Source organism: Scyliorhinus canicula, chromosome 21 (genome assembly GCF_902713615.1).
Source record: "Scyliorhinus canicula chromosome 21, sScyCan1.1, whole genome shotgun sequence".
Taxonomy (NCBI): domain Eukaryota; kingdom Metazoa; phylum Chordata; class Chondrichthyes; order Carcharhiniformes; family Scyliorhinidae; genus Scyliorhinus; species Scyliorhinus canicula.
Window position 1 is genome coordinate 64,943,585 of NC_052166.1, and position 25,683 is coordinate 64,969,267.

Sequence of the window (25,683 nt, forward strand, 5' to 3'; positions counted from 1 at the left end):
CATTAAATGGAGCCAAGATACAAGATCAACCACGGGCGGCTCGATAGCACTGGTTAGCACTGTTGCTTCACCGCGCCAGGGTCCCAGGTTCGATTCCTGGCTTGGGTCACTGTCTGTGCGGAGTCTGCACGTTCTCCCCGTGTCTGCGTGGGTTTCCTCCCGGTGTTCCGGTTTCCTCCCACAAGTCCCGAAAGATTTGCTTGTTAGGTGAATTGGACATTCTGAATTCTCCCTCTGTGTACCCGAACAGGCGCCGGAATGTGGCGACTAGGGGATTTTCACAGTAACTTCATTGCAGTGTTAATGTAAGCCTACTTGTGACAAAAAAAATATTTTAAAAATATAAATTTAGAGTCCCCAATTATTTTTTTCCCCATTAAGGGGCACTTTAGCGTGGCCAATCCACCTACCCTGCACATCTTTGGGTTGTGGGGTGAAACCCAAATGAATGTGTAAACTCCACACCGATTATTATTATTCATTATTATGATCTAATTGAAAGGTGGAACTGGTTCAAGGGGCTGAATGGACTTCTGTTCCTAGATATCACGTCTATTGTTCTCCCTCTCCCCCTCCTCCTCAATTCTGATCTGCCAGTTCACCTACACAGTACAGAGTACTCCCCCCCCCCCCCCCCCCCCCCCCCCCCCCCCCCCCCCCCCCCCCCTCCCTCCCCTCCAACACACGCACACATACACCTCTCCGAGTGTTGATCTTGGCCATTGCGATGCTGTCCTGGTCGCATGGCTGTCTTACACCCTCTATAAACTTGAGATCATCCAGACCTTTGCTGCTCGCACCCTAACTTGCACCACGTGTCGCTCACTGTTTACCCCAGCGCACGCTGTCCAATCCTAGCTCCAGGTTTGCCAATGCCTCGTTCTAAATGTCTTCTGCAGGATTCTCTGTTGGCAGGATCCTCCCCTTCACCGGCAGCGCACCCGCGCCCGTGGGTTTCACGACAGCGTGGGGGTGCCCACGGGAAACCCCCTTGGCCGGCTGCGGGAACAGAGAATTCCGCCGCTGCGCTGGAAAATGGGACTGACGGGATGGAGATTCCCGCTCCGTATCTTTGTATTCCAAATCCCTCCATGGGCCTCACCCCTCCCTATCCCTGGAACCGCCTCCAGTCCCACAGCTCTCTGACCCGGCTCGCCTCCTGGCCTCGTACACTTCCCCGATTTGAATGACTCCATCATTGGCAGCCTGGGCCTAGGCCCAAAGCTTTGGAATTCCCTCTCTAAACCTGTTTGTCTCTCTGACCCCACCCTCTGTCCACCTTTAAGACACTACTTAAAATCTAGCTTTTTTGACCAAGCAATTTGTCACTACAATCCTACCATCTCCTTAAGTGGCTCAGGTTTGTTTGATATCCTCTCCTGTGAAAGACCTTTCAGATCTTTTACTAGCTCAAGAGTGAGATATGAATGTTGGTCTTGAGATGGTCACAGGGCCGGAATGTATGACTGGATGAGTCTATGAACTGTGTCCAGCATCGTCCTTCCTATAGTAGGAGGACTGGAATTGGAAGGCTAACCAAGGGAGTGATGAAGCCAGTTGGCTTATTCCTTGAATTCATGTTGGTGCCACATCCAGTGTTTTGCATCATTAACTATAAGAATACATCAAAATTGTAATTGTCCATATTGAGAGCAATTTGTGTCCAAGAATACATTGTAATGGTATTGCGACTGGCAAGTAGTTTATTAACTATTTTATGAAGACGGGGAATGATACTACGTTACACACATTCTGATGTTAAGGTAGCTGTGTCGATATAAAATCTGCTCTCCTCTATTTTAAAATTCTCATCCTTGTTCCAAATTCCCCCATGGCTCTCCAAACCCCCCGCCCCCCCCACCCCCCCACCCCCATCTCTTCAACCTCCTCTAGCCCCACAGAGATCGCTGCGCTCCTCCGATTCTGGTCTATTGCTCATCCCCAGTTTCCCTTGGCTGTAAACTCTCTCTTTCTCTCTCTCCCCCCCCCCTCTTTCTCAGGGTCCTTCAAACCCTCCTCTTTGACCAAAGATTCTGGTCACCTCAGGTCACCATTACTGAGACTAGTTTGAGACGAGGTTTGAACGCGCGTCCCCAGGGCAAAAGTTAGGTCAGTAATCAAAGGCTTTAATAAGCATTGAACAATGGCAGCCTCCATGAGAAGTGTGCTCGCAAAATGGAGTCTCATCTTAAATACTGTTTCCCAGGGGGCGTAGCCAGAGGCGGAGTCCCCCAGGGTTCCAAGCCTCTTAAAGGGGCAATGCCAAGCCTCTTAAAGGGGCAAGGTATTCCGATCATCACACAATCTCTCTGTGAAACACCTTCGACATAACGCACATAAATGTTGTTGGAGAGGTGTACAACAGCGGTCCGTCAGAGGCTGATAGTCTGTGGGGCAGCAGTGGGTATTTGATAGGTATTTCTAGATGATTGACAGCTAACAGTGGCCATTCTCCAGGGGACAGTAAACATTACCAAGGATGAATTGACTTTCTCCGATTTTTGTTTTAAATACCGATCAACTGTGACACAGAGATTTGCATGTGGGTTTCTCTATTTCTCTCAAAGTAGCAGTAGTTTCAGATGTTACTGGTGGCGGTGAATTACTGAATTGCTTTATTGTTCCATGGAGTGTGGAAGTTGAAGACCAGCCCATCCCTTTTTTTTAAATTTTAGGGTACCCAATTATTTATTTTTTCCAATTAAGGGGTAATTTAGTATGGCCAATCCACCTACCCTGCACATCTTTTGGGTTGTGGGGGTGAGACCCACGCAAACACGGGGAGAATATGCAAACTCCACACGGACAGTGACCCAGAGCCGGGATCGAACCTGGGACCTCAGCGCTGTGAGTCAGCAGGGCTAACCCACTGCGCCACCGTGCTGCCCGACCAGCCCATCCCTAATTGTCCTTGAACTTGCTGGGCCACCAGTTAAGAGGCAACCTCATTGCCGAGAGTGGCGTGTAGGGTAAGAATGGGCAGATTTCCCTCCCATCAGTGAACAGGATGGGTTTTTGCGACAATTGATGATGGTCGTCATGGTCACCATCACTGAGACTAGTTTCAATTGGAGATTTGATTAACTGGGTTTAAATTACGCCAGCTGCCCTCGCGAGGTTTGAACATACGCGTCCCCAGGGCTTCACCTGGGTCTTTGGATTACTAGTTCAGTGGCATTACCGCTGCGCCTCCATCTCTCTCTCTCCTCCCCAGCCCCAACCGTTCCCCCCTACCCCCACCACCACAACCCCCACAAAAGCAATGATTCTGCCTCCAGTCCTCTCCCTGCTTTGCCTGGCTGATTTGTTTCAGGACGCACACAATAACTTGCATTTACAATGCTCCTTTAACATAGTAAAGCGTCCCAAAGTCCTTTGCAGGAGCGTTGCCAAACAACAACATTGTCAACCAGTCACAGGTGAAATATTACAACAGGGGCTTGGCCAATGGTGCAGGGTTTTAAAGAGGATTTCTTAAAGAAGGACAGCAAGGCGAAGAGGTTTGGGAAGAAAATTCCAGAGCTCAGGACCCAGATGGCTGAAACCACAAATAAGTCAGGGATGCTCAGGAGGCCAGGATTGGAAGAGCTGGAGAGTCAGTCACAAATACCTCGGTTTTAAAATTCCCGTGTGTCCTTTAGCCTCATCCCTCCATATCCCTAAGACCACTTCCAGCCCTGCAACCCTCCACCCTGTCTATAGAACCATTGGCTTCCTTCTGTGCCATATTATTCATTTGGCCCCTTTAGTCTGTACTGGCTCTTACAAAGAACAATCCATTAGTCCCACTCCTTGACTATTTCCCCATATCCCTGCAGTTTATTCTCCTTCAAACATTCATTTTGAAAGCCCTACTACGGAACCTGGACCCACCACCCTATTAGGCAATGTTCCAAATCCTAATCATTAGTTGCATTAAATAAACTGTTTTCCTCACGGCACCCGTGGTTCTTTCACCAATCACTTTGGTTCTGTGCCCTCTGATTATTCACCCTTCAACAACTGGATACAGTTTCTCTATCGAAACCTTTCATAACTTTTATCATCGTCAAATCTCCTCTCTTCATCTCTAAGGACAGTAACCGCAGCCTACCCACATCTCTGCAATCCTCATCATGCTAGTAACTCTCTCCGAAGCCTTTTTCGTCTTTCTCTCCCTCCACCTAATGGTGCGTAAGGCAGACTATCGTCCCTTTCTCGGTTGCTAGCCTATCACATCACGGGTGGCTGACATCACGGAATTTCTCCCCTCTTACCACCAGCCATTGGTGTGTTTGGAAGCTTTTGCAGGTTGACTCTCAACTTGTTTGACCGCGTTATGAACCTGGGGGTGGGACTCGAACTTGGAACTTCTGATTCAGAGGCAGGGGGACTACCCACTGTGCCACAAGACCTCAAAGAACAAAGAAGAACGGTATCTCACAGCAACAGGCCCTTCGGCCCTCCAAGCCTGTACCCGTCATGATACCAACCTTTGCCAAAACCCTCAGCACTTCCTTGTGCCGTATCCCTCTATACCCATCCTATCCATGTGTTTGTCGAGATGCCTTTTGAACGCCGTTAATGTATCTGCTTCCACAACCTCCCCTGGCAACGCATTCCAGGCACTCACCACCCTCTGTGTGAAAAACCTGCCTCGCACATCTCTAAACTTCGCCCCACCTCCTCCAAAGCTTTCACCTCGTTGTGAAAATATGGTGATCAGAGTTGGACCTGTTACTCTCAGCCACTGAACCTGCAGCATGATTGGATCTGGGTGCATCTTGTGTCTAGGATTTGATGCTCAATTTGTATCTTGAGCTTTCCTTCATAATTTGAGTTGTCCAGGGAAGATCCTATCCAGTTCCAGCAACAGAAGGCCCTTTAGTCACGGGATTGAAACGGAAAGTGGTATTTTTAATCACCGCTTTGTTTCCCTTCTGCTTGGGGAAAGATAAAACAATCAAAAGAGAGATCGTCACCAGTAGTACAATAACTTACTTTCAGCATTACATCAGCACAGTGTTTACTGGCTTCAATTAAATATGACACATCGCACTTTTGGAATCCCAGCTTTGCAGATAGAGCTGCATTCAATATGAAGCCAGTTCTGTTGCTCAGTGACGATTCCAGCCCGTGCTTGGCAAAGTTACCCTTTTTTGATTTGTAACAACGAGTGTTATTAATGTCCTTTACCTCCACATTGGTCAATTCTGTGGGGATACAAACGAGTCTCCAGCGTTGTCCCAGGAGACTGGTAGGATGCCCAGGGAACGGAGTAAAGTGGAAACGGTGTCAGCATGGAAACAGTGGAATGTGGACATCTTCAGTTTCTCCTTCTCTCCACCCCGCCCGATGGTTGTGAGCGTCTCTTTCTGGAATTTCACGAGATGTTCTCGGGGTACGGGTGGCGCTGGTAAAGCCAGCATTTGTTGTCCTCTCTGGCAGCTTGTGTGGGGAAAGATGCTCCCACAGAATGATGAGAGGTGTGGACAGGGTGGATAGCAACAAGCTTTTTCCAAGAGTGGGGGTGTCAATTACAAGGGCTCACGAGTTCAAGGTGAGAGGGGGAAAGTTTAAGGGAGATGTGCGTGGGAAGTTTTTTACGCAGAGGGTGGTGGGTGCCTGGAACGCTTATGCCAGCGGAGGTGGTAGAGGCGGGCACGATAGCATCATTTAAGATGCATCTGTACAGATATATGAACGGGCGGGGAACAGAGAGAAGTAGATCCTTGGAAAATAGGCAACAGGTTTAGATAAAGGATCTGGATCGGCGCAGGCTGGGAGGGCCGAAGGGCCTGTTCCTGTGCTGTAATTTTCTTTGTTCTTTGTTCACAGTGCTGTTAGTTTCAGGATTTTATGTGGGAATACGTAAAATTCTGTAGCACAGCGACAACCAAATTGGCCCAGCGGGTCAGTGCTGTTGATAATGTTCCACACAGGCTTGCTCTGACTTCAATTCATCTAAACTCCATCAACATATCATCCATTTGATAAACGCAAATTACTGAGGATGCTGGAATCTGACAGAAAAGCAGAAAATGCTGGACAATCGCAGCAGGTCTGACAGCGTCTGCGGAGAGAGGAGGGAGCAAACGTTTCGAACCTGGGTGACAAAGAGTCGTCGACTTTGACAAAAAGTCACCTCGTCTGGAAACGTGAGCTCCCTCCTCTCTCCACAGAGGCTGCCAGACCTGCTGCGATTGTCCAGCATTTTCTGTTTCTGTATCGTCCATTTGACCCAGGCACGGTGGAAAGAGCGGCGATATATTTGCACATGACGATGGTGTGTGATTTGGTGCTGCCAGTGTTCCCAAGCAGCTGCTGTCCTGCCCCGTCCAGGAGGTTTCAGCTTTGCAAGGGGTGGCTGAAGGTGGCACGACGGAGAGGGCAGATGTTTAAGGAAGGAGCAGCCATCAAGCGGGGGCTGCTTTGTCCTGAGCTGTGGAGTTTCTCGAGTGTTGTTGGAGCTGCGCTCATCCAGGCGAGTGGAGAGTGTTCCATTGCACTCCTGACTTGTGCCTTGAAGATGGTGAAGAGATGAGTAGAACAGCTGCAGAGTTTTAAAGGATACTAATATAGGATGATGCAGTATCTTGAATTTGAATCTTGAACACTGCTGCCCACAACATATCAGATCAGTCATGATCTAATTGAATTGCAGAGCAGACTCGATTGGCCAACTTCCAACTTCGGTTCCTACGTCTTATGGTTTCATCTCCTAATTCGCACCAAGTCCTGTTCACCAACCACCTCAGTGCTCACTGACCTACACTGGCTTCCTGTCCAACTTTTAATTAATTTAATCATCTTTATTGTCACAAGTAGGCTTACGTTAACACTGCAGTGAAGTTACTGTGAAAATCCCCTAGTCGCCACATTCCGGCGCCTGTTCGGGTAAACAGAGGGAGAATTCAGAATGTCCAATTCACCTAACAAGCACGTCTTTCGGGAATTGTACGACTAAACCGGAGCACCCGGAGGAAACCCACACAGACACGGGGGGAACGTGCAGACTCCGCGCAGACAGTGACCCAAGCCAGGAATTGAACCTGGGACCCTGTCGCTGATAAGCCGTTGTGCTAACCACTAGGCCACCGCGCTGCCCTCCTGTCCAACTTTAATTAATTTAATCATCTTTATTGTCACAAGTAGGCTTACGTTAACACTGCAGTGACGTTACTGTGAAAATCCCCTAGTCGCCACATTCCGGCACCTGTTCGGGTAAACAGAGGGAGAATTCAGAATGTCCAATTCACCTAACAAGCACGTCTTTCGGGAATTGTACGACTAAACCGGAGCACCCGGAGGAAACCCACACAGACACGGGGGGGAACGTAACATGGCAGAGGCATTCAACAGGCCGGCACGGAAGGAGGTAGGCCTCCCCGGGATCGTGCGCGCCCGCAGATCGGTGGCCCCCCCATCGCGAGCCTGGCCATCATGGAAGCCCCCCTCGGAGACTGATCCCCCCGCACCCCCACCAGGACAGCCACTGCAGCCGCGACACCGAGCTCCTGGCAGGAACTCGGCAGGAACTCGGCCAGTCGACCGCCGAGGCTCTTTCAACCCCCTGACCGCTGTTATTTTAGCCCACACCATCCCCATAAACCAACCTAAGCCTTTTTGGTCACTAAGGGCAATTTATCATGGCCAATCCACCTAACCTGCACATCTTGCAGGATTTGTGGGAAGAAACCGGAGCACCCGGAGGAAACCCACACAGACACGGGGAGAACGTGCAGATTCCGCACAGACAGTGACCCAAGCCGGGAATCGAACCTGGGACCCTGGAGCTGTGAAACCATGGTGCTAACCACTGTGCTACCGTGTCGTTGGGGTGTTTCGTTGTGTAAAAGACGCATCATAAATACAAGTTCTTACTGATTCACCACAAAACCTTCTTTTCCTGATTTCTAATTAGCACCTGAATTTATCAAACTGAGTTTTACACGAATATGTTCAACTTTTTCATTCCTTCTTCCGAAAGTAAAGAGACAAAACTCCCCCTTTCAGTACTTTCACTGAACTAACCTCAGCACATCAGGCTTGTCAACTTCTGTAAATTGGCCGATACGAATGATATATTATGGAACATCTGATTTGAATAATTTATGATGAAACAATTGCGTGATAAAGGTAACTGGAATAAATAAAGTAACAAACTACTAACACCAACTAACTGTTATGGGGCTACTGCAAAATACGTCTATCCTCCAACACAACTTACTCCCAACTGAGGCAATGGCGTAGTGGTATTATCACTGGACTAGTAATCCAGAGACCTTATGTTTTGCTCTGGGGACCCAGGTTCAAATCCCACCACGGCAGATGGTAAAATTTGAATTCAATAAAAATCTGTAATTAAAGGTGACCCTGGGACCATTGTCGATTGTTGTAAAAACCAATCTGGTTCACTAATGTCCTTTAGTGAAGGAAATCTGTCATCCTTACCCAGTCTGGCCTACATGTGACTCCAGACCCACAGCAATGTGGTTCTCTCTTAATTGCTCTTAATTAAGGGGTTAATAGGGTCAAGTGATGGGTTTACACTTCCACCTGGTGGTTAGAAATACAGAATTGCTTCATGCAAATCATCACAAGGCTGGTCACTGTTCCTCCTCCTCCAGTTCTGCAGGTGCTGTTAACACTAAAGGTGGGATTGCTGTCAAGGCTGCTGCCTTCCTTGTGGCCCGGTTAACTCCTTGGCTTCTTGCTTTTCGAATGGCAGCAATTGATCATGGCCTTTCTGGGGCATGAATAATTAAGAGGGTTTTAATGGAGTTTGATGTTTCTTGCAGACGGACAGCCAAGACGCCAACATGAACCAAAGGTCCGCCGCAAAAAGGAAGTTTCTGTGGCGAGTCAGACAGAAGTGGAAGCTGTTGGGCCTGTTTGAGATCGATCGGGATCATGAATTCTATGGCTTCACCTGTATGCTGAAGGAGGGGTTAACAGCTGCTGTCCAGGTTTCCATCGACAACCCACAGATGGTAAGAGAGTTAACCAGAGTGTCTGTGGATACCACCGTGCCAACTAATGTGTTGGGGATGGGTCAGGTCGTATGACGAATAACTTGTTTTACAGCAAACAGTGTCTATTTGTTCAGGAAACAGAGTGCATTCATTCAGCAGAATCTATTTGTGTAACAGAGGTTTAAGAATCTCCATAAACTGCAGCAAAAACTCTTGATCAAGACTGTAGTAGCTTCTCCTGATAACAGCAGGGGTTGTTGCCCCAGCAGAATGCAGTGAGTGGAGGTAATTTACCTAATTCCATTCCTAGTACCCATCTGAGCTACATACAGCAGTCTGGTTTCCGGGGTGATTTATAGGTAGAACGACCAATCATTTTCATTCTGTCTGGGTGTCAGTACATGCAGCAACTAACACTGAAGCAGAATGGTCCTTCCTCGCAGATCAACAGAGAGAGACAGAGAGAGAGAGTAGCGTTGTCAGCTTTTTCAGCATTATCCTGGATGCTGCAGGGATTAACAATGAATTTGCTTTGACGTGGCATCTGGAGAAACATTGTGAACGGCATTTTTAAAACGGTTTCACTTGCTGATCGGCTGCTGGAAGGTGACGGAGATCTTTGCACAGCCTTTGGAGGGTGTGTATGGGACTGGGGTGGGTGGTTATGCGATGACATCCCAGGAACGTGTCCAGCCAACGCTGAGCAACCTGGCTGCCAGCGGGCGTGACAATCCCACCAATGTTTCCAACCGGGATTGGGAAACCTGAGAGAGATGAGGGAGGTTCGCTGTCTCTGGTGGCACTCTCGCAACTCCAGCACGTACTCACACCCGGCTCTGCATCAAAGGGTCGGAGTTGCCTTGTGCTGACTGAGATGGCATCTAACAAGGCCACTGGGTGAGGATTCAGTGCAGTTTATCTTGGGCACCGATGCTCTACGCTGCGTAAAAATGGATGTTTCTATTTTCATTCGTTAGAAGTGCCCACGTGTGCCGGCTAAGGGTGATAACAGCAGTCTGATTGTAAGAGTCTGGAAACGAATATAAATCCAGAAGCCTCTGATCAGAAGGATTATCTCAGGATCAAGAACGATACCTGGAATGAAGAGCTCGTCATATGAGGAACGGTTGAGGGCTCTGGGTCTGTACTCGTTGGAGTTTAGAAGGATGAGGGGGGATCGTATTGAAACCTACAGGCGAGGCCTGGATAGAGTTTATGTGGAGAAGGAGTTTCCACTTGTAGGAGAAACTAGAACCCGAGGGCACAATCTCAGACTAAATGGACGATCCTTTAAAACAGAGATCATGAGGAATTTCTTCAGCCAGAGGGTGGTGAATCTGTGGAACTCTTTGTCGCAGAAGGCTGTGGAGGCCAGATCACTGAGTGTCTTTAAGACAGAGATAGATAGGTTCTTAATTAATAAAGGGATCAGGGGTTATGGGAGGAGAATGGGAATGAGAAAAATATCAGCCATGATTGAATGGCAGAGCAGACTCGATGGGCCAAGTGGCCTAATTCTGCTCCTTATGGTCTTATGGGAGAGTTTCTACTCAATCAACGGAAACCCTTGTTTTATATAGAGACATTTTCAGCACACATTAAGGGAGTATATAGTCGCAGAGGAGAACATTGAAAATGAACTAAGTTAGGATGTTGCTGCTGTCCTACAATGAAATGAGAGGGTCTCTCTGAGTTTCCAACATGTATCTCAGGGGGCTGGATTACAAAACTTTGATATTTTGTTCATTAATGGGATGTGGGCATCGCTGGTTAGGCCAGTATTTATTGCCCAGCCCTAAATACCCTTGAGAAGGTGGTGATGAGCTGCCTTCCTGAACCATTGCAGTCCATGCCGTGTAGGTACACCCACCGTGCTGTTAGGGAGGGAGTTCCAGGATTTTGATCCAGCGACAGTGAAGGAGCGGTCAATATATTTCCAAGTCAGGATGGTGAGTGACTTGGAGGAGTATCTCCAGGTGGTGGGGCTCCTGGGTATCTGCTGTACTTGTCCTTGTTCATTGTAGAGGTCATGGTTTGGAAGGTGCTGTCAGAGGAGTCTCGGGGAGTTGCTGCAGTGCATCTTGTAGATTGTTACACACGGCTGCCTGTATTATGGTGTTGGAGGGAGTGAATGTTGAAGGTGGTGGATGGGGTGCCAATCAAGCGGGGCTGCTTTGTCCTGGATGGTGTCGAGCTTCCTGAGTGTTGATGGAGCTGCATTCATCCAGGCAAGTGGAGAGTGTTCCATCACACTCCTGACTTGTAGATGGTGGAAAGGCTTTGGGGAGTGAGCAGGTGAGTCACCCGCTGCAGATTTCCAAGCCTCTGACTTGCCACAGTATTTAGATGGCTAGTCCAGTTCAGTTCCTGTCAATGGTAACCCCCAGGATGTTTATAGTGGGGGATTCAGCTATTGCATGTCAAGGGGAGATGTTTGGGTTCACTCTTGTTGGAAATAGTCATTGCCTGGTCCTTGTGTGGCACTAGTCAGCCCAAAACTGAATGTTGCCCAGGTCTTACTGCTTTTGAGCATGGACTGCTTCAGTGCCTTATGTAAATGGTGCTGAACATTGTGCAGTCATCCGCAAACATCTCCAATTCTAACCTTATAGTGGAGAGAAGGTCATTGATGTAGCAGCTGAATGTGGTTGGCCTAGGACACTACCCTGGAACTGAGATGATTGATCTCCAAAAGCCACAACCATTTTCCTTTGCGCCAGGTATGACTCCAACCATTGGAGAATTTCCTCCCTGATTCCCATTGGCTCCAGTTTTGTGAGGGCTGCCTAATGCCACACTCGGTCAGATGCTGCCTTGATCTCAAAAGCAGTCAATCTCCCCTCATCCCTTGAGTTCAGATCTGTAATGAGGCTCGCCCGTGGGTCACACATGGGGGAGGGGACATTATTTCGATGCGACAGAGGAGGCGAGGAACTTTATAAAGGACCATGGACTGGGGGACATTTGAGGATTTTGGGTGGGTTCACCTGCACGGTTGAGATGTGGAATTGTAGACGGGTGCGGTTGGTTGAGGGCGTCTGGAGGTCAATCATCTCAGTTCCAGGGTTTTGTTTTTTATTCACTTTGTACTTTGATTGTATAGTTTTATAGTTTCTGCTCCCCCACCGCATGCGGGGTGTAGAATTGGGGGGGGGGGGGGGGCGCGGGGGTGGAGATGTTGTGGGGATGAAGGAGTTTGGTGGTAGGGTGGGGGCAATATGTGGGTCTTTTTGTAAATAAAGTTTGTTTCCAACTTCAGATGGGGGTTACCTGGTGAACGGAAGTAAAGTGGGGTGGGGGGGGCACGGTTGGATATTTGAGGGGAGGGAGGAGGGGTTGCTTTTTTTTTGTTTTCTTTGTTTTCTGTTTGGGTTGGGATTGTGAGCCTTAGGCAGTGGGATTTTCTTTATGTGGGATGGGGGAAGGGATGGGGGGATGGAGGAGGGGACGGTATGTAACGTCAAAGATTCTTTATCATAGAATTTACAGTGCAGAAGGAGGCCATTCGGCCCATCGAGTCTGCACCGGCTCTTGGAAAGAGCACCCTACCCAAGGTCAACACCTCCACCCTATCCCGATAACCCAGTCACCCAACCCAGCCCAATACTAAGGGCAATTTTGGACACTAAGGGCAATTTATCATGGCCAATCCACCTAACCTGCACATCTTTGGACTTGTGGGAGGAAACCAGAGCACCCGGAGGAAACCCACGCACACACCGGGAGAATGTGCAGACTCCGCACAGACAGTGACCCAAGCCGGAATCGAACCTGGGACCCTGGAGCTGTGAAGCAATTGCGCTATCCACAATGCTACCGTGCGGCCCCTTCATTTTTATTGGGATATTGGAGGGAGGAGGGTGGCAGTGGCCATCTTGGGTGGACTCGGTAGGTGGTTGAGTCGGGACCTGGAGGAGTCCATTAGGATTCGGGTATGGCTGGTCAGGTGTTTGAAGGCAGACATGGTCTTCCTGTGGGAGACTCACCTGAGGGTCGAGGACCAAATGAGATTAAGGAGTGGGTGGGTGGGACACGTGTTCCATTCGGGGTTGGATACGAAGATGAGGGGGTTGCGTCGCTTATTAACAAAAGGGTTTTTTTTGTTGAGCAATATAGTGGGAGATCCAGGGGGAAGATACGTGATGGTGATTGGAAGATTGCAGGGGGCTCCTGTGGTGCTGGTGAATGTGTACACTCCTAACTGGGATGATGTGGAATTTATGAAGAAGATGTTGACAAGGGTTTGGATACTCGCTGGTTGATTATTTGGGGGGGGCGCGGATTTTAATACTGCGCTTGACCCTAGGCTCGATCTGTCGCACCCCAAATCCTTGAAGGTGTCTGGGGTAACGAAGGAGATGCTTTGTTTGATGGAAGGGATGGGGGTTGTGGATCTGTGGAGCTTTGGGAACCTGAGGCTGGAGGAATTTTCCTTCCTTTCGCCCGTACAGTGACTGTACTCCCGTATTGATTTTTATGTCGTGGATAAAGCACTGCTCGGTGGGGTGGTGAGATCGGAATATTCGGCAATTGTTACATCGGACGATGTGCCGCTTTTTGTGGATCTATGTGTGGAAAAGGGGGGCACCCAGTGATTGTCTTGGTGGCTGGTGTGGTGATATGCATCACTGTAAATACACAAGGGGTTAATGTAAATACACATAGACTAGCTAGACACTAGAGGGAGCACCAGAGACACGACACACAGGCATTCAACCAATAGGCCAGTAAGATACGACACAACCAATGGGCATTCACGATACACACAGAGGTGACACTACCACAGGAGGGCATTACACAAACCCAATATAAAGGACACAGCACACATGATCTTCCTCTTTCCAGTGGAGACACTCAGTGTGTACACAGGGTTGATTTGAAACACATCAAACATTTTCTCCAATTAAGGGGCAATTTAGAACAGCCAATCCGCCTACCCTGCACATCTTTGGGTTGTGGGGTGAAACCCACGCAAACACGGGGAGAATGTGTAAACTCCACACGGACAGTGACCCAGAGCTGGGATTGAACCTGGGACCTCGGCGCTGTGAGGCAGCAGGGCTAACCCACTGTGCCATTTTTCGGCCTTTATACAGGCGGGTAAGGCGCCTCGGATTCGGAGAGTATTTTTGCAGTTGGACAAGCGGTCGGGGTGGTTGGCGTTTCCAAATTTGATTATTATTGGGCGGTGAGATGCAGACTGAGGAGCTGAATGAAGCGCAAGTGGGAGGAGGAGCTGGGAGGTGACGTAGAGGATGGTCTATGGCGGACGTGTTAAGTAGAGTCAACGCGTCCGCAACATGTGCCAGGCTCAGCCTGGTACAATTGAAGGTCATTCATTGGCTCACATGACAGTGGTCCGGATGAGCAGATTCATTGGGGTGGAAGACAGGTGTGCAAAGTGTGCGGGAGGATCAGCGAACCATGTCCACATGTTCTGGACATGTCCGAAGCTTAGGGGATTTTGGTGGCGGTTTGCAGATGCCATGTCCATGGTGTTAAAAACAAGGGTGGCACTGAGTCCAGAGGTGGCGATTTTCAGGGTGTCGGAAGACCCGGGAATCCAGGAGGAGAAAGAGGCAGACGTCCTGGCCTTTGCTTCCCTGGTAGCCCGGAGACGGATACTATTGGCTTGGAGGGACTCAAAGCCCCCAAAGTCGGAGACCTGGCTGTCGGACATGGCTAGCTTTCACTCTTTGGAGAAAATCAAGTTCGCCTTGAGAGGGTCACTGTTAGGGTTCGCCCGGAGGTGGCAACCATTCGTCGACTTCTTCGCGGAAAATTAATCGTCAGCAGAGGGGGGGGGGGGGGGGGGGGGGGGTTAGTTTAGCTTAGAGTAGGGGGTTAATAAAGGTGGGCCGTGTAAGGGAGGGAGGCGGCTTTTGCACTATGTTTATAGTTTCATGTTTATTGTGTTGTTGTTATAATACCAAAAATACCTCAATAAAATGTTTATTTTTTAAAAAATTATTATTTGGCAGCAAATGTGGAGAAGGTTCGGAAACGGGTGATGGAGGAAAGGTCTGTGTGGGGGCTGGTGGAGGAGGCTTCGTGTTCGAGGACAGATTTGAGGCCACGAGTGATGGCTCCACTTCGATTCGCGCTGGATAAATACTCTGCACCTCAGCTTCTTGCTTCGTTAATAGTTTGGAATCAGTTTAGGCAACATTTTAAGCTGGAATGTATGTCGCTGTGGGTGCCGATTTGTAGAAATCATAGATATATTCCAGCGGGGTTTGATTCAATGTCCAGGGTTTGGGAGCGGGAGGGGATAGAGAGGTTTAGGGCCTTGTTCGTGGAAGTTGCAGAGTTGGGGGAGCTGATAGAAAGGTTTCAACTTTCGAGGGGGAACTGGTTCCGGTACCTGCAGATTAGAAATTTTGTGAGGAAGACGTTGGCCACTTTCCCGCGGTTACCACCTCCTTTGTTGCTGGAAAAGGTTGTGTCTGAGGATGAGATTGGGGAGGGCAGTGTTTCGGGTATCTATGGACAGTTAATGGAGAGGGCCTCACTGGGAGGAGGTATAGATGAAGTGGGAGGAGGAGCTGGGTGGTGCATTTCAGGGGGGGGGAAGGGGTCTGGAGTGAGGCCTTGAGTAGGGTAAACTTGACCTCCTCATGTGCGAGACTGAGTTTAATTTAAAGTGGTGCACAGAGCGCATATGACGAAGACCCACCTGCGTGGGTTTTTTCCCGGAGGTGGAGGGCAGATGCCAGCGGGGTATAAAGGGTCCAGCGAACCACACGCACACACGTCGTGGTCCTGCCTGAAATTGGTGGGGTTCTGGGAGTCCTTTTCGGGGACAATGTTAGAGATCTTGGGGGTGAAGGTGAACCCGAGCCCGTGGGTGCCGATATTTGGGGGGGGGAGGGTCAGAGGATCCGGGAGTGCAAGAGGGGAGAGAGGCTGCCGTGTGGGGCTGTGCCTCCCTAATTGCCCGGATGAGGTCCTTGTCGTGGTGGCGAGAGCCGGAGCCGCCAAGGGCAGCGGGGCGGGCGAGTGACCTGGCGGAATCCGTACATCTGGAATAGATAAACGGCGGAATTTACCGGCTGTTCCCTCCGGCAGGAATATCCGATGCCACCGATTGTACCCCCCCCCCCCCCCCCCCCCCCCCCCCACCTTGGGCTGTCCGGTGACAAAGGGTGCAACTCGACGGGAGAAACGTTGACAACTACGGGACCAGAGGATCCCCGGAAAACGCACAGCGGGTTGCACAGCAAATCCCACCCAAAGTTTGGCATTGGGGAGTCGGTGGGGGGGGGGGGGGGGGGGGGGTTCTACTTGAGGTAGGGGCTCTTCATCTCCTTCTTTAGAAGTTAGTAAACGTCAGTGGGGGGGAGGGGAGGCAAGGGCGGGGGGGGCGTGTTCTGTTTTATATCATAGTTATAAAGTGGGAAAATGTATCCCATGGATGGAATGTTGTGTTTTGAATATAAAATGAAAATGTCCTGAATAAAAATATTTTAAAAGAAGAGTTGGGGCAGTAATTATCCAGGGTGGATTTGACCTGCTTTTTGTGGACAGGGCATACCTGGGCAATTTCCCACTTTGCCAGGTAGATGCCAGTGTTGAAGCTGTACTGGAACAGTTTGGGGTGCAGCAAGTTCTGGAGCACAAGTCTTCGGTACTATTGCTGGAATAGTGTCAAGGCCCACAGCCTTTGCAGTATCCAGTGCCCTCAACCATTTCTCATATCACATGGAGTGAATCGTAATTGGCTGAAGACCTGGGCAATCAAGCTGTGACTCAGGTGACTGTCTGTGTCGAGTTTGCACTTTTTCCACCGTGTCTGCGTGGGTTTCCTCCGGGTGCTCCGGTTTCCTCCCACAGTCCAAAGATGTGCAAGTTAGATGGATTGGCCAAGATAAATTGCACCTTGGTGTCCAGAAAGGTTAGGTTGGGTTACGGGGATGCGGTGGAGGCGTGGGCTTAGGTAGGGTTCTCTTTCCACGGGCAGGTGCTAGACTCGATGGGCCAAATGGGCTCCTTCCGCACTGTGAATTCTATGATTTTATGATGTATGATCTACATTTTCATACACAGAATAGTGGATACCTGACACTCACTTCTCCAAAAGACTGCGGACTGCTGGGGGAAGTCGAAATGTTTGAGCCTGTTGCTGAGATTCGATAGATTTTCATCGGGAAACAGCTGCCAGGATCAAATTGAGGGACGGAACTGATTAGAGGGACTGAATGGCTTCCTCCTCTTTCTAATGTCTCACAGTTGCACATTGGTCGGCAGAGAGAGCCCCCCCCCCATCTCCCTCCGGCAGTCACATGACCCAGTCATTTTGTTATGGTAACTGGAGATAAATGTCACTTTACCACGTTTGGAGAGCGGAGAGGAGGCCAAGCCCCTTCTTGACTAACACATAACAGAGACTGTTCAATACCCCCAGGATTAAAGCTGCCCTGTTATTACCGCTGTAAATTCTCCTGTGGTTACAGTGTTGATATCAACATTATGGAGGCACACGGTTTAAATCCCTCGGGGAATGTGTGGGCATTTCTGAACCAGATTAAATCCTGGAGTATTAACCAACATCACCAGACTAATTTTGATAAATATTTATCAGTCGACGCGTAAGAGCAGGATGAGGCCCTTTGGCCCGTCAAGCCTATCCCGCCATTCAATGAGATCATGGCTGATGCATATCTCAAATGCGTTTACCCATAATCTCTGAATGTAGCCGATAAAAACACGTAGGTCAGTGCGGCAATAACGTGAGAGTCACAGGCCTGGCTTCTCAAAGTCTTCTTTAGGGTTTTGACCAAGGGTGGTAAGATGGTCAGTACAGGCTTGAAGGGCCGAAGGGCCTGTTCCTGTGCTGTATTATTCTTTGTTCTAAAAAGCAGAAGCTCGTTAGAGGCTCAAAAATCATGAAGGGTTTTGATAGAGTAAATCAAACTGGTCCCAGTAACAGAACATATGGAACAGGAGCAGGAGTAGACCATTCGGCCCATCGAGCCTGCTCTGCTATTCAAACTGATTATGGCCGGTCTTGGGAACATAACATCGTTCTCTCCCGCCCACTCCCCACAGAGAGTTGCTGGAAAGAGCTCAACAAGTCTGGCAGCATCTGTGGAGAGAGAAAGAGTTAACATTTTGAGTCGAATATACTCTTGATCGGAACTTCTTCCCAATACCCCTCGGTTCCCTAAGAGACCAAAAACCTGCCGATACCACCCTCTGAGGTAGAGAATTCCATAGAGTCCTGGGTTTCCTATTAAAGGGACGATCACCACGGTCCAGAACCAGAGAATGCAGATTTGAGGTGATTGGGAAGAGAACCAGAGGCGAGATGAGGATATTTTTACCCAGCCAGTTGTTATCTAGAATGCATCACCTGGTGGAGGCAACAGCCTCCACATGGGAACCGGATAAATAGTTGCAAGGAGAAAAATTCCTCCTGGGAAAGAGCCGGATGGGGACAGAGGGACTAATTGGATAACGTTTTTGAAGAGCCAAATGGTGGCCTCCTGCTGTTTGGAAGCGAGCAGAACAGGTACATACCACACCCTCCAGCGTCTCAGAAAATGGCCTTCAACTGTGACAAGAGCGTCGCCCTATAGCCGGCACTCCATTACCACAGCTGCTACTCGCATCAGCTGTGGCTCAGTGGGGTAGCTCTTCAGTCCGAAGGTTGTAGATCCCTCCGTGAAGACTCAAGTGCAAGATCTGGGCCAGCGCTCCCACACTGCAGTACTGAGGGAGCAGTGTTGGCAGTGCCCTCCCTCGGCTCCCTTTTCACTTGGATGTCAAAGGCCCCATGGTCACTACATTGAAGAAAAGCAGGGCAGCTATTCCCATCATCCTGGCCAATATTGGACTCAACATCCTCAAAACCGCAGTCGCGAAAGTAAAATGCTGGAAATCTGGAAGAAGGGAGAAAATGCTGGAAATAATCAGTGGGTCTCTCCATTCGGGGCGAGAAACGAGAATTCACATTTCAGGCCGGTGACTTTTCTCATCAGAGCAGCTGATGTGTGTCTGATTATCACGTTGCTGTTTGTGGGATTTACTGTGTTCCCTACATGACCACCATTTCAGAACAGTGCTCCACTTCTTCGCGTGAGGTGCTCCGGGGTGTCCGCAGATCCTGCTGTTGGCATCATTCCATCTGCCAAGAATTGATGAAAATATGCAGCAGATAATCTGTTGAGGCCAACACTCCTGCTGAGGTTGTCCAGCATTTTCTGCTTTTGCTTCAGACTCCCAACATGCGCAGTAATTTGCTTTTATATTACTGTTTATTATTGTCACAAGCAGGCTAACATTAACACTGCAACAAAGTTACTGTGAAAAGCCCCTAGTCGCCACATTCCGGCGCCTGTTCGGGTACACAGAGGGAGAATTCAGAGTGTCTAATTCACCCAACAGCACGTCTTCTGGGACTTGTGGGAGGAAACCGGAGCACCCGGAGGAAACCCACACAGACACTGGGAGAACGTGCAGACTCCGCTCAGACAGTGACCCAAGCTAGGAATCGAACCTGGGACCCTGGAGCTGTGAAGCAACAGTGCTAAGCACTGTGCTACCGTGCCGCCCCTGTCTATTTAAGCCGTTGCAGGGGGTGGGGGGAGATCTTCATTTGATGCCCATTGGCTGTGATGGCCGACCCTTACAAGGCAGCCTCTTCCACAAGCACCGGGCACACAGATATCACCTATCGATGTGGGTTGGTTTTGGCTTTGGCCAACTTACTGTGGTCACCGGTCGTCATGGCGGTGCCCACCAGCCAACAGGATGTGTCTCCATTTCCCCCTCTCGCCAGCGACCAATTCCCAGGTGCGATAGCCGGTGTTTGGGACCTTCGTGTCGCTTGGGAGATCATGAAAGGTGCTATTCAAACGCAAGTCTTCCTTCCTTTTATTGACAATGAAGGAAGGAGAGAAGCTGCCTGGTGGTAATTTGATTCTCTTTCTTTTCCAGGGCATACTGAGTGAGCCAGACTTCAGCGCTGAGCTAACGCAGGTACACGAGGTGGGTCTCGCCGATTCCTGAAGAGGCAATGCAATTGTGCTATTAGCTAATGAAGGGATGGTGTTGCAGAATGGTCTCTGCCCCCAGGAATGTTGGGGAGAATGTTAGAAGCTCTTTCCTCCCTGCCGGATCACGCCTTGGCTCTCCAGACATATAGAATCACTGAATTGCTGCATAGGTAATTCATTGTGCCTGCACTGCCTCTCCGAATGAGCAACTCACTTCGTGCCATTCCCTGACCACCCTGCTCCCCGGTAACCCTGCACATTCCTCCTTTTCATAGAATCATAGAAGTTATAGTACAGAAGAAGGCCATTCATAGAACATACAGTGCAGAAGGAGGCCATTCGGCCCATCGAGTCTGCACCGACCCATTTAAGCCCTCACTTCCACCCTATCCCCGTAACCCAACAACCCCCTCCTAACCTTTTTGGTCACTAAGGGCAATTTATCGCGGCCAATCCTCCTAACCTGCACATCTTTGGGCTGTGGGAGGAAACCGGAGCACCCGGAGGAAACCCACGCAGACACGGGGAGAACGTGCAGACTCCGCACAGACAGTGACCCAAGCCAGGAATCGAACCCTGGATCCTGGAGCTGTGAAGCAACTGTGCTAACCACTATGCTACCGTGCTGCCCTTTCCGATAACAGCCTCATTCCCTTTCGATTGAATCTGCCTCCATCACACTCTCAGGCAGCTACTACTCACTGCGTTAAAGATGATTTAAATCTGCGACCTCTCAGTTCTCATTGTGTCGTGTTGTTAATCGTATCTTACATTTCAGTGACCTGGTGTGGGAGCTCAGTTGACTAAACAGCTGGTTCGTGATGCGGAGCGAGGCCTACAGCGTGGGTTCAATTCCCGAACCGGCTGAGGTTATCCATGAATAATAATTATCCATGAATAATAATAACAAAATAATAAGACCCCTCCTTCTCGGGTCTTGCCCCTCGCCTGAGGCGTGGTGACCCTCAGGGTAAATCACCACCATTCAGCCCCACACACTCAAAGGGAAAGCAGCCTGTGGTCACCTGGGAGCCCAATCAATTATTCAAGATGTAAAGAGCTGCACAATTCCAGTGTTGATGCTTTTTGACACAATACTGAATGAATGTTTTGTGGATTGTCTCTGATTTTGTTGTCTGTTGACTATGACAGGGCTTTGAGATGCAGACGTTTGCGGGCCCCGTATTTGCAAAGTTCCGGGCCATGCTGGGAATGAGTGAGACGGAGTACCAGCAGTCCCTCAGCTCGGAAGGATTCTACCTCCAGTTCATCAGCAACTCCAAGAGCAAGGCCAACTTCTTCCTCACGTGAGTGCGCTTGCCACAAGAATTAGAGTCATTGCGCAGAATCCCTACGCTGCAGAAGGAGGCCATTCGGCCCATCGAGTCTGCACGGAATCTCTGAAAGAGCCCTATCCCGTACCGCCACCTAACGTCTGCACACGAAAGGACAACTGATCACGGCCCGTCCACCGAACCTGCACACCTTTGGACTGTGGGAGGAAACCGGAGCACCCGGAGGAAACCCACGCAGACCCCGGGTCCGAGGCCGGAATGGAACCCAGGTCCCTGAGGCAGCAGTGCTAGCCACCGTGCCACCATGGGGACCATGTGGTCAGTTCCTGCAGCTGTGGAAAAAGCAGAATTAAAAGACCCTGATCCCTCATCACCCCCCCCCCCCCCCAACCAAGTATCAGTACCCTCCGAGTGCCAGTCTCCGCCTCCAGAATGACAGTTTCCCCCTCCTCTACCCCGGGTGTCAGCCACCCACCATTAATGTCAGCCCCCCTCCCACAGAGTCCGTCCCCCAAGTGTCAGACCCTGAGTGTCAGTCTCCCCCAATTGGCAAACCCTTCCCCTCTCCTTTGTGTCATCGCCCCCCTCCAACCCCGAGCTCCCCTCCCCACATCACTCCGAGTCCCCCCCCCCCCCCCCCCCCCCAGTGAGAATGCTTAAATTCTGGAAAAGTCCCAGAGGATCAGAAAGCGGCCAATGTAACACCTTTACTCAAAAGTAGAGGGAGACAGAAAAACAGATAGCTACCGGCCAGTTAGCTTCACATCTGTCATTGGGAAAATGTTAGATCCATTATAAAGGATGTAATAACAGAGCATTTAGAAATACATAATATAATCAAGCAGAGTCAGCATGGCTTCATGACGGAGACATTGGGCGCGATTCTCCGCTGCCCACGACGGGTCGGAGAATAGCGGGAGGGCCTTCCCGACATTTTTCCCGCCCTCCCGCTATTCTCCCCACGGCCGCCCCACGACACAATCGATTCTCCCCTGGCCGATGGGCCGAGTTCCCAGGCCTTTACGGCCGTTTTCACGAACGCAATCACACCTGCTCTCACCGTTCGTGAAAACGGCCGCAAAGTGCCGTCCCGGACAACCATGGCACCGATTGGCACGGCCGCACCACGGCCGTGCCAAGGGTGGCATGGGCCCGTGATCGGTGGGTACCAATCGTGGCAGCGGGCCCGATACCCGCGCACTATTTGTTCCTCCGCCGCCCCGCAGGATCAGTCCGCGGGGCGACTGAGGGGCATGACGGCCCGCGCATGCGTGGGTTTGACGCATATGCGTGATGACGTCATCCGCGCATGCGCGGGTTGGAGCCGTCCAACCCGCGCATACGCGGCTGACGTCATCGTGCGTGTCAGCCGCCGTGACGCTTGGCGCGCAGGCTTAGCGACCGTCGCTAAGCCCACGATGCCGTGCTTCACGGGGCCACACTGCTAGCCCCGCCCAGGGGGTAGAATCGGGTCCCGGGAGGGGGCGCGGAGGCTGCCGTGAAACAAGGCCAGTTTCACGGCAGCCTTTACGACTCGCCGCATTTGCGGAGAATCGCGCCCATTGTGCCTGGCAGATTTATTAAAATTCTTTGAGGTGGTGATGAACAGGGTAGTGAAAGGGGAACCAGTAGATGTAATGGATCAGATCCTCCGGCCTCCCAGCTGCCTGTCTCAGTAGCGAGGGGGCGGCGCATTCTTCGCTGGCAGTAAGATTCTCTGCTCCCGCTGCTGCATGGAAGCCACCCCAAGCCGCCGGGAAACCCGCGGATGGGGCGCATTGCCGCTGGGGGCAGAGGGTGCCGCAGCCAGCGAATGGTCAGAGAATTTCAACCTGTACACTAGGATTTCTAAAACTTGTTCGATAAGGTACCGCACAAAAGACGCTCAATGAAATAAGAGCCCATGGTGTTGGAGGTAGTGAATTCGCACGGATAGGGGATTGGCTAATTGATAGAAGACAGGGAGTTGGGATAAGAGGGACACTTTCAGGATGCCAACCTGTAGCTAGTGGAGTGTCACAGGGATCAGTGCTGGGGCCACAATTATTTACAATATATATATTGGACAGGGGAAGCCAATGTACTATTGCCAAGTTTGTGGAAGACACAAAGGTAACCGGGAAGGCAAGTTGTGATTATGACACAGAGGGTCTTTAGAGGGATAGAGACAGGTCAGGTGAGTGGGCGAAAACTTAGCAGATAGAATATAATGTCGGAAAATGTGAAGTTAAGCACTCTGGTAGGAAAGATAAAGGAGCTGAATATTATTTAAATGGAGAAAGACTGCAGAAAGCTGCAGCACAGGGGGATCTGAATATTCTTGTGCATAAATCACAGGAAACTAGCAGCACGTTCATCCGGTAGTTGGGAAGGCAAATAGGATGTTGGCCTTTATGGAGTAAAGGAATAGGGAAGTCTGGCTAAAACTACACAAGGCACTAGCCAGAACTCGCCTGGATTACTGTGAACAGTTCATTCCCTTATCTAAGGAATGATATACTGGCTTTGGAGGCAGTCAGCCCAGAGAAGGTTCACTAGGTTGATCCTGGGTGTGGAGGGATTTTCTATTGAGGAGAGGTTGAGTAGATTGGGCCTGTGCTCATTGGAGTTTAGAAGAATGAGAGGCGACCTTATTGAGACATATCGGATTCTCAGGGGGTTTGACAGGGTCGATGCTGAGAGGTTGTTTCCTCTTGTGGGAGAGTCTAGGACCAGAGGGCACAATCTCAGAGTGAGGGGTCGCCCATTTAAGATGGAAATGAGGAGGAATTTCTTCTCTCAAGAGGGCAGTGAATCTGTGGAAATCTTTACCGCAGAGAGCTGTTGGAGCTGGGTCGTTAGGTATGTTCCAGGCTGAAATAGATAGATTGTTAATCAGTCAGGGAATCGAGGGTTATGAGGTTAAGGTGGGAAAGTACAGTTGACGATTATTTTATCAGACCAGCCATGATCTCGTTGAACGGCAGAGGAGACTCGATGGGTCGAATGGCCGACTTCTGCTCCTACTTCGGTCCCCATCCTGCCCCAAGTACAAGTCCATGGCTCCGCTCTCGTGGACTCACGGTCTGTCCATGCCCACCACGCCTGGGATGATGGCTCTCACCCCCTTCGCCATCTGCCCATCGCCATTCCCCATTCCACTTCCACTCCCTGTCCCCTGTCCCACGACACTAATGTCAGGGTTGAGTTGCTGAATGTTTTGGGAGTAGAAACAAACTGTTTGATTTGTTGTGAATCTGATACAGGAACGACAAGAGGATTTTCCTGAAAACTCAGGATAAGAGGGAGATGAAGTTTCTGCTGTCGAACCTTCGCTCCTACATCCAGCACATGGAGAAATATCCACACTCTCTGCTCGTCAAGTTCCTGGGTAAGAGGGGAAAAAAAGCTTTTTTATTTCAGCGGGAGATGTTGACACGGTGCCAATGTCCCCGGGATAATAATCTAAAGACCCAGGCTAATGCTCCAGGGATGTGGGTTCAAATCCAACCACAGAATTTAAATTCAATTAATAAAAGAAAAAAACTCAGTGATGGTGACCATGAAAATATCATCGATTTTGGTACAAGTCTACCTGGTTCACTAATGTCCTTTTAGGGAAGGAAATCTGCCACCCTTACCCGGTCTGGCCTACATGTGACTCCAGATCCACAGCAATGTGGTTGACTCTTAAATGCCCCTCTGAAATGTTCAATTTGAGTTAGGAATAGGCAACAAATAGCAATGCCCACATCCCAAGAAATAATTAAGAAAAATAAATAACTCAAGGAGCTCTCAGACAGTGATGCAGTTGTTAAAGGCAGCGTTGTAACCGAGAGACTGAAGTCAGAAGATCCCAGTGTCAGTCTCCACTTTGGTTCGCATCAAGTGACCAGAGTGGCAGTATCACCAATGGGACCTGTTCGTGAGGCACCAAATTAGCTCAACCACCGATTCTGATCACCGTCCGGTGACCCTCACTGTAAAGTGCACAGAAACAGGACCACTTGGCACATCTGCTCGTGCCAGTGTTTATGTTCCACATGTGCCTCTCCCTTCCCCCCCACCCCTGCTTCATCCCATCCTATCACCGTATCCTCCTATCCATTCCTCATTGGTGTTTACCCAACTTCCCCCTTAAATATATCAATACTATTCACCTCAACCACTCCATGTGATGGAGAGCTTCAGATTTTCCCCACTCTCTCCGGGTAAAGATGTTTCTCCTGATTTCCCGATTAGGTTTATTGGTTATCATCATATATTGAAGGCCCCACTCATGGAAACATCTGCTTTGTGCCTAACCCTATCAGAACCCAGCATAATCTGAATGATCTCCATTGGATCAGCCCCCCGGCCTTCTGTATTCTGGAGCAGAAACCCTCAGTCCGGTTCAATCAGTCCTGATAGCGAGAAAGTCCTGCATCTGGTGTTACCGTCTGGTTTGGCCTGGGTCAG

General features: G+C 49.9%; 1 protein-coding gene across 2 annotated transcripts in view; it reads left to right on the forward strand.

Moving 5' to 3' along the window:
* Nucleotides 1-25,683, forward strand: part of pip5kl1 (phosphatidylinositol-4-phosphate 5-kinase-like 1) — a 73,019-nt gene that overhangs the window by 19,455 nt on the left and 27,881 nt on the right. For both annotated transcript variants that reach the window (XM_038782491.1, XM_038782492.1), the window contains exons 2-5: nt 8,781-8,972; nt 19,893-19,943; nt 21,104-21,258; nt 24,492-24,616. In XM_038782491.1, the coding sequence (XP_038638419.1) occupies nt 8,781-8,972; nt 19,893-19,943; nt 21,104-21,258; nt 24,492-24,616 (523 nt within the window). The remainder of the gene's footprint in view (nt 1-8,780; nt 8,973-19,892; nt 19,944-21,103; nt 21,259-24,491; nt 24,617-25,683) is intronic.